Here is a 9,908-nt window from a genome sequence, read left to right as displayed (position 1 = left end):
TTCTAAATAGCTTTTTATATTTACTGTAAAAACTTAAAGGGTTATTTTGAAACTGGATTCTGTCCAAAAAATGAGTTTTTGTTTCTGGTAATACATTTTTTTCTCTTGTGTATTAGTCTTTTATAATCTTTTTAGCTCGAAAATCTTTTCATCATAGATTGAAAATAGAAAGGATTTATTGATATCGTTGAAATGTCAATAGTTCTTTAACATATATTGTTATTCATAAGACTTTCTCTCTTTTTTATTTATTTATTTATTTTCGAGATTCACCTGTTTGAAATTCTATCGGAATTTTCCATAATTCAATCATCCTATGCATTCTCGTTTAATAACATTGGTTGAATTGAATTCTTGCTTTCGTCAGAACTAATGTTGCCACGGATAATTATTACTGATTTCACTCGTATAATGTTTAAATATCGTTGAATTCATTAGATATTTGAAGGCTGGATGGCCAAGGTGGTTAACGCAATGGGAAATCTCGGATTCAATTCCGGTGAGTAACCTCAGGAATTTATCATGGATGGTAAGTCCCTTATATATTGGACCTCATTCCTCGCCAACCGATCGTACCATTGTGCGCCTGGACGAACCCCACGATGAGTATAATTAAAATGGCACTCTTAGTGCCACCATAATGGGTAGATTAAAGGAACTCAGAGTGTCACCAAATCCAAAATATGGGTTTGTTCGTCGAAAAAAGGCAACAATCCCGAGAAAGGTTTTGATAGTTCTGTCAAAAACCACCGTAAAATACTACTGAGTTGTATCTCTGTTGTGGATCATTGTAAGACTGTACTTTAAAATAAGCTTACCTATCAACTTTTAACTCACGAAGTCCCAAGGCGATTCATTCACAGAGAAAATATGGCCGAGTTTTATCTATCTGATTGCATGGAATCCGGTCCAATTGTCTAACNCGATGGGTAGATTAAAGGTACTCCTAGTGCCACGATGGGTAGATTAAAGGTACTCCAAGTGCCACGATGGGTAGATTAAAGGTACTTCTAGTGCCACGATGGGTAGATTAGAGGTAATCTTAGTACTGGGTATGATTAAAACGACACTAAACTTTTAGTGCTTTTTTTAATCACAATAGAGACAAAAATAAGAGAGTTCATTTAATCATATTCATATATAGAAAAGACTATTTTTGAAGTTGTGCTGAAGCATGAAAATTTGCTTAATTTAACATTATTTTCTGATTCAATTATTAAACAAAATAACTAATTTAAAGTAAATATCGGAAATAAAAAAAAAACTTTGAAATGATTTTCATATTATGCAGATTAGATAGCTTGAAAATTATCAATCAGAATTATAGAATACAAAATAATACGTGTATTTATTTTAATTGATGTAATAAATTAATATATTTAGTTCAAACTTCTTAAAGGTTTTATATTATATTTTACTAATTTGAAAAGTCTATATAATAAGATGAATATTTGAGTAATTTTAATAAAAGGTGTTTGGTCATTTTTTTATAATTTATTTTTATTTTTCTGAAAAATATTTAGAATTCCAACGTTAAGTCGAAGAGCGATATCTCTTGCCTTTATTGGTATGCATTAAATCAAACAGCTGGGTCATAAAAATTGTTTGTGGTTGACTCTTTTACCAGTCGAAAAATTCTCTTTCGAGATGCAACAATACTGTAGAAGTTTCTTGAAATCATCTTTATTGTTTCAGATTTCATACCGCATTATGAAAATCAATGATGTTCAGTCTTTCATCGAATAATCATATACGATTTATATATAAATCAAAAAAAATATTACAAAAGTCTTGGTAAATGGAATATTAGTCGTTAACTCATCATAAAACTTTGAAAGATAAGATTGATAAAATAATCTTTTGATGTTAGTAATTCTTAAAAAGCTATCTATTCTTAAATCTTGTTCTTTAGATAATCCTATTGTAGGTAAATCTCCGAATTTCCAATCCCACGTATTGAAGATTAATAATCTTACAGTTTTTATCTGTAGATATTAATCAAAAATAACTTGCCGAATTAAATAATGGAGGAAAAAATAATTTTTTTTATGATAATTAAATTTTTTTCAGCTAACAATTTGCTTTTCTTTGTTATCAGTAAAATAATCAAGCATCTTTCTTTTCTAGAAATATAATAATTTTGTCATTTTCGTATTAAAGATCTAAATAAGTAATTTTACGAAGATTTCCGAATCCATTTATAATATTGAATACCAATAAACGATTCACTTAGTAATACGTTAAAACGGAAAAATAATTTCACTTAGTGATAAACTGTCAATTAAATTTCAGTAAACAATTGGAGAATAGAAATTGAAATTACCTATTAATTAATTGTATTCAATACTCTACAATAAAGCTATGATATATTCTATAAATGTATTAATGTTTCCAAAATATATTTTTTTTAGTAAGAGACTCTCTTCTAATATAATTGAAATCCATGGCATTTTCCAGAAATACAAGTAGGATTTATCAAACACCATGGAATTACAACCCAATAAAAGAGAGAAACTTTAGTTTTAAAATACTAAAAATCGGAAGAAAATTCCTTAAAACATTTAGAATATTTTATTTAGATGTAAGGAAATAAGCCGATTATTGAATTTGTATAAAGTATTATGAAACATACGAATTTTAACCATAGATTAGACATGAGGCCTACTTGAAGGATCAGCAAATCTTCTGGTAGGCCTTCGAAAACTTATGCTTGTTATTCTTGACTGGGAGAATAGTAGCAAGTCTTGGTCTATTATGGTAGCTTTTTAATACAAAGAAATTGAAAAATAAAAAATAAATTGAGATAGCGCGTTGCGTACATTTTCAAAATGATTTTCTCGGTATTTTTGAAGAATCTCAGGGAATTATCCATTTAGAATCCCGATTCATTTTAAAAGCTTATATATCTTCAAGTAAACAATTGCTGCCATGCATTAGTTGTTACTTTTTTTAATATAAATATAGAGGTAAAGCCCAGGCCATGTATAAATTTTTTGGCATCCTCATTCTTCTGTGGCTTGCATTTTGTTATGTAACAAGATAGACAATTGTCCGCAAACGAAAGAGAAAAAACAGCGTACCGGTACCGTGAATTCCTATATTTGGGTATCTGCCGAAACGAATAATAATTATTATTAATGTCACAAAATATAACTCCAACACAAATGTGTAGTTTTAAGAATTTTGCAAGAAACAAATAACTGCTTTTTTTTTAAAACTCTTTCCACTCTGTGGACACTAAGAGGGCCTTTTTAGCAAGACCATTATAGGTTCCGTGTCCACAATTAGGCGGCCGGATGGTGAAGGAATGGTCCGATACATCCGGACGAACCACTCCCCGAAAAATTCCTAGAATTTTTCGACCCGATCGGATTCGATCCGGATGCTGGGCCGTAATCCTATTGGTAGGTCACAGTGACGTGGTTTAAATATCCGGAGAGAGATTGTTCATTGGCTTGCAGGAAGGATTTGCTTTCAGATTCCAGCTGGAATCTAGTGGAAGGATCTTCGTTTATCTAATTTATCATTAAACAGTTACAAAATTAAAATATTTAATAATAATTTTTAAATATTAATTTACATAGCAACTGTTTATTTTTATTTTCTGTCTTAATGAATTAAATATATATATATATATTTATTTATTTTTATAGTTTTAAAAATATCATTTAAAAATGTCAAATAAAGGTCAAAATTGAAAAGCATGACTAATATTTTAAGCTAAATGTTAAAAATTTTTTATTTTGTTTTTTATTATATTATTATATTCATTTTAATTTCTTTTTTTAAAATTTTATTTGTGTTATTTAATAAAAATTATTATAAAGTAAAAACATGAAATAAAGTTTCTAAATTCAATTTTAAATTGTTAATACTTAACATGTTTTACTTCCAATGTATAAAAATATAACATATTTTTTCTTTTAATATTTAATTTATAATTTTCTAAAAGTTGATCGAAATTTCTCTAGAAAGTTAAACATTTACAGACTGGATATATTCACAAAATTTAGAAGAATTTCCCTCAAAATCCCTACATTACTTTCAAATCTTTTAAAATCCTTCCTAATCTTCAAACTTCTCAATAAAGTCCCATATTCAGCGAGTATCTTTCGGAACTTTCAGTAATCTCTAAAAATCCCTAAAAATCTCCTATAATCTCTACAAACTCCAAAAAATCCCTAGATATTATTATAACAGTTAGAAATAAAAACCAATACATTCCAATCAATAATAATATTTTAACAAATAATATCAATCAGTAAAGAGAGAGAGATTCGATATAATTTTGTCCTCTATTTATTTATTGTTTCATTCTCTTCTTTTAAATTCTCTTTTATAAGAAAAGAATTAAGTTAGAACGACAATTTATTCCCATCTAATATATTAAAATTTGTTTAGTCAAGCAATCATTTATGGTTCCTGCACACACGAATAAAAACAAAGGATTACTCATAAAGATATCCAAATGCATAAAGCAAAACTCATTAGAAATTAAGTCTTCAAATTGCATTTTTGTATCTTTAGTAATAGTTCTGAGAGGATTTTCTACTCTTATCTTTTATTTTTTTTCCTTTCATATATATTTAGAGGGAGAAAAAAATCCCTAATATTAAATCTTTCTTTATTATTGGTGGATCATGAATTTTACCAATCTTATAAATGATTCATGTTCGATTAGAAAGTGGAAAGAGAGATTGATGCGAATAATAATTTTTATTATATGGAAATTCTAAATTATTCTGTTTTTTAAAAGCTCGTTTTGCATTTTTCTCTTAAAAGGATTATTAAAGGTAAACTCGATTTTTTTTTCTCTCCCTCTTCCTAAATTAATAAACGGATTTAAAGGAAAAATTTTCCAGTAGATATACATTACTGCGAATTTATATATGTATTTGTATATATTTTTCCCGTCTACTTCTTTAATAATATTACTTATTCGTGATCAAATATGTATTCATTTTGTCACGGAACAAAATTTCCGTTATTTTATAATTGAATTTTTATTTATTTATTTAATTTTTTTCTATGAAATATACTTAGAATTTTATACGTATTGAAGATTAATAATCTTACAGTTTTTATCTGTAGATATTAATCAAAAATAACTTGCCGAATTAAATAATGGAGGAAAAAATAATTTTTTTTATGATAATTAAATTTTTTTCAGCTAACAATTTGCTTTTCTTTGTTATCAGTAAAATAATCAAGCATCTTTCTTTTCTAGAAATATAATAATTTTGTCATTTTCGTATTAAAGATCTAAATAAGTAATTTTACGAAGATTTCCGAATCCATTTATAATATTGAATACCAATAAACGATTCACTTAGTAATACGTTAAAACGGAAAAATAATTTCACTTAGTGATAAACTGTCAATTAAATTTCAGTAAACAATTGGAGAATAGAAATTGAAATTACCTATTAATTAATTGTATTCAATACTCTACAATAAAGCTATGATATATTCTATAAATGTATTAATGTTTCCAAAATATATTTTTTTTAGTAAGAGACTCTCTTCTAATATAATTGAAATCCATGACATTTTCCAGAAATACAAGTAGGATTTATCAAACACCATGGAATTACAACCCAATAAAAGAGAGAAACTTTAGTTTTAAAATACTAAAAATCGGAAGAAAATTCCTTAAAACATTTAGAATATTTTATTTAGATGTAAGGAAATAAGCCGATTATTGAATTTGTATAAAGTATTATGAAACATACGAATTTTAACCATAGATTAGACATGAGGCCTACTTGAAGGATCAGCAAATCTTCTGGTAGGCCTTCGAAAACTTATGCTTGTTATTCTTGACTGGGAGAATAGTAGCAAGTCTTGGTCTATTATGGTAGCTTTTTAATACAAAGAAATTGAAAAATAAAAAATAAATTGAGATAGCGCGTTGCGTACATTTTCAAAATGATTTTCTCGGTATTTTTGAAGAATCTCAGGGAATTATCCATTTAGAATCCCGATTCATTTTAAAAGCTTATATATCTTCAAGTAAACAATTGCTGCCATGCATTAGTTGTTACTTTTTTTAAATATAAATATAGAGGTAAAGCCCAGGCCATGTATAAATTTTTTGGCATCCTCATTCTTCTTCTGTGGCTTGCATTTTGTTATGTAACAAGATAGACAATTGTCCGCAAACGAAAGAGAAAAAACAGCGTACCGGTACCGTGAATTCCTATATTTGGGTATCTGCCGAAACGAATAATAATTATTATTAATGTCACAAAATATAACTCCAACACAAATGTGTAGTTTTAAGAATTTTGCAAGAAACAAATAACTGCTTTTTTTTTAAAACTCTTTCCACTCTGTGGACACTAAGAGGGCCTTTTTAGCAAGACCATTATAGGTTCCGTGTCCACAATTAGACGGCCGGATGGTGAAGGAATGGTCCGATACATCCGGACGAACCACTCCCCGAAAAATTCCTAGAATTTTTCGACCCGATCGGATTCGATCCGGATGCTGGGCCGTAATCCTATTGGTAGGTCACAGTGACGTGGTTTAAATATCCGGAGAGAGATTGTTCATTGGCTTGCAGGAAGGATTTGCTTTCAGATTCCAGCTGGAATCTAGTGGAAGGATCTTCGTTTATCTAATTTATCATTAAACAGTTACAAAATTAAAATATTTAATAATAATTTTTAAATATTAATTTACATAGCAACTGTTTATTTTTATTTTCTGTCTTAATGAATTAAATATATATATATATATTTATTTATTTATTATAATACAGTATATATTATATATATAAACACACTGCATTTTTATACAGTAAATTTTACGTATTGTTTCTAATAGTGTAAACGTAATATTTAATTAACCTTATTAATATTTCTACTTTTGAATTCAATAAATAATTCGCATGTGACTATATTTATCGAATTATATTGTAAAAAGAGTTTTAATGCATCTTTATTCATGAAACTACTATTTAGTTTTAAAAATTTGAGTTTCTTATATGAATCTTTCAGAAATATTAAATTAGAAAAAATTTTTCTCCTAATTTTTCGAGACTTTTTTTGCATTAAAACCGAAAATATTAAGAATGAAATCAATATTATATTTATTTATATCGTATTTTAAAACTTTATAACTTTATTTAAAGTAGTTTTAAAAATCACTTCGCAAATTTTGATTAAACTGATTAAATATTGTTGATTAAAAATAATAAATAAATAAATCAACAAGAATTTTAAATTTTTTTCGCGTGTTTATATTTCGTGTGATTTAAAAATAACAGACACGAGGTGATTATTTTTTAAAAAAATAATTTATAAATTTATTAAATTCTATTTTTGAAAATTATTCACATAAATAAATAAATAATTTATTTTGAATAAATTAATTTACAACATCAAGAAGCAGATGACGCTGTATGGGAAGATGACCCTGAAAAACAAGATAAAAAATTTCATTAATGAAAGTCATAATTTGGATAGTGAAAGTATAAATATAGAATTAAGCCCGTACTTTTTTATTGTTTAGTAGTAGTCCTTAGGTCCGTAATAACCACCATAACGAGTACCATAATAACCGTGTGGGCGGTATCCGTAACCGTGGTTGCCATAGTCGTATCCGTGTTTGCCATAATCTCCGTGATCGTAACCACGTCTGCCGTAACCGGAGCTACCGTATTTGTCGTAACCACCATAACGGTCGTGTCCGAATTTTCCGTAATGGCCACGGCTGTGGTGTCCGAGTCTTCCGTGATCTCCGTAGTAACCACCGTAATGGCCACGGTCTCCAGCGTGATCCCTGTAAGCTGCTTGCTTGTCGTAAGCGTAGGCTCTTTCGTAACCGGCTCCCTTGTTACGACCGTAGGCATCTATATCCCTGTAACGATCGTGGGCACCGCTGTGTCCTCCGTAACGGTCGTGTCCTTTGTAGAGGCCATATTTGTGTCCGCCGTAGGCACCGTATCCACGGTCTCCGTAACGTCCGGAATCTCCGTATTTTCCATAGCCGTAGTCATCGTAACCACGTCCGTATCGGGCACGGTGTCCGTAACCTCTTCCGTAACTTCCGTATCCATCGTAATCGTCGTAGTATCTAGATTCGGCTACTTCAACAACTTCTTCGGTCTTTTTGGCTTCCTCTTCAGCCCATGCTGCAGCCACAAGGGCTACAATAAAGATTGCTAGTACCTGTATAAACGAAATAATTTGATGTAGAACCCATTATATATAACTAAGTAATCCTTAAGTGCCATATTGACTTAATGTTTTCCTACCTTCATGCTTCAACTGCTTCAAATTGGAAGTGATCGATGAATATGCTTTCGGTATGACACGGGTCCCTATATATACGTAGTGTCAGATGATGAAAAACGCAAATGAAAATGTAGAAAACTACTTTATAACCTTGAAGTAGGCCTATTGGTGCCGGGTCACCTTATTGGACCACATAGGTAACTTATTTGGATTTTCGAGTCAACCACATTCCACGTATGGGTGGTGTGGACTATTCTTCTGACCTATAGCCTTATGAATTGGGTTTCTTTTCGTTCTATTNACGTTCACGTTTTACAGAGTTTTTTAATTTTTTATTTTTTTTCAAAATAACATGATTAACAATTCAACTGTATTAAGATACTTTTGAATTTCTCCAACAAAAATAATTTAACAAAATTGTCGTTATGTCATACTAATTGCTCACTTTGTCCTTTCATCTTAACTAATTAGATGAAAACCATTTTTACTTCATAAATTCGTTATGAAAATTTCTTCAGAAATTCTTAACTAAAATAATTAAATATTTTCTCTTAAAAAAGAAAAAAACTGAATTGTAATTAGTAGAAATTTTCTTATTTATTTATTTATAACTTGTAAAATTCAATACCGGATCAAGGAGATTTCGCCCTTTAGGCAAAACTTATTATCCGGATCTCCTTTAATAAAAGAGTCAATAATTTCATTAGTAATATTTATCACTAGATTCTCTTGAGAAGCTGGTAATGTTTAATTTATATTGTTTACTATAAATTTAAAATTTCGTGTATTTATATACTTATTCAATTTACACGTCGACTATCATAGTTAGATATGTATCCAAGATTTAGTTTACTTGTTCTAAGTCAAGTTCTATTAGTATGTAAATTATATTATATAACAATTGAACTATAGTTTTCTTAGTTCAGCCCAGTATATATTTTTTTATAATATAAAATAGTAATATAGAAAACTTTTAACAATACGTTATATTACAGATATAATTGATACTAAATTAGTGCGTTATTTTTCTTTATGTATTCGCACAATAAATGTATAAATATTTTTATATTATTTATACATTTATTATAGAAGAGAAACTATAAAAAATTTTTTAAAAATTTTATGTATTTTTTGAAATAAAATCGAAATTTTAAAAGCAATATAAATGTATGCTCCTAAGATAAAAAATACCTAAACTACGAAACTCAGAAGCGTATGAAGATAAAATTATTTTATTTTTGTTTAATAAAAGAGATTAGTGTTAGATATGTTTTTAATACCTTTTTTTACAACTTTGGCTCTTAAACTTTGGATTAAGTCGATGAAATTTTCTTAATACGTAATTTTTAGAAGTACAGAAGACTTTAAAAAAAATTAAACAAAAGAAAAAAAATAAAAGGCACAAAACATATTTCACAAGTAAAGTCACACCAGAAATAATAAAAAAAAAAGGATTGTATAAAGCTAATTTGCAGTATATAATCTTAATAAACGTCATGTGAAAAATATTATTATCTCTTTTTTACTTTATGTAGCCAGATTTTGCGGGTTTTATGGTAGTCTGTTATCTATTGGAAGATTTTTGTGGAATGACTACAAATAGATGTGGTTAAAAATCTCTTCTGTATTCAGATATTGTTTGTCTAGCATATGTGAGGAAAGATAAGA

General features: G+C 28.4%; 1 protein-coding gene across 1 annotated transcript; it reads right to left on the bottom strand.

Annotated features, from left to right (window-relative positions):
• Positions 1–7,351: 7,351 nt before the first annotated feature.
• On the bottom strand, positions 7,352–8,348 carry LOC111621397 (putative eggshell protein). Its single transcript, XM_023363503.1, has 3 exons — positions 8,261–8,348; positions 7,501–8,174; positions 7,352–7,419 (listed from the first exon to the last, which is right to left on the bottom strand). Exons 1-2 carry the CDS (start codon positions 8,264–8,266, stop codon positions 7,512–7,514), a joined length of 669 nt encoding a protein of 222 aa, XP_023219271.1. The 5' UTR covers positions 8,267–8,348; the 3' UTR covers positions 7,352–7,419; positions 7,501–7,511.
• Positions 8,349–9,908: the final 1,560 nt, after the last annotated feature.

The sequence above is a fragment of the Centruroides sculpturatus genome, unplaced genomic scaffold, assembly GCF_000671375.1.
Source record: "Centruroides sculpturatus isolate CEXI.00-Female unplaced genomic scaffold, Cexi_2.0 scaffold329, whole genome shotgun sequence".
Lineage (NCBI taxonomy): Eukaryota > Metazoa > Arthropoda > Arachnida > Scorpiones > Buthidae > Centruroides > Centruroides sculpturatus.
Note: the sequence above shows the minus strand (reverse complement) of the source record. Positions and strands in the feature narration are given on the sequence as shown.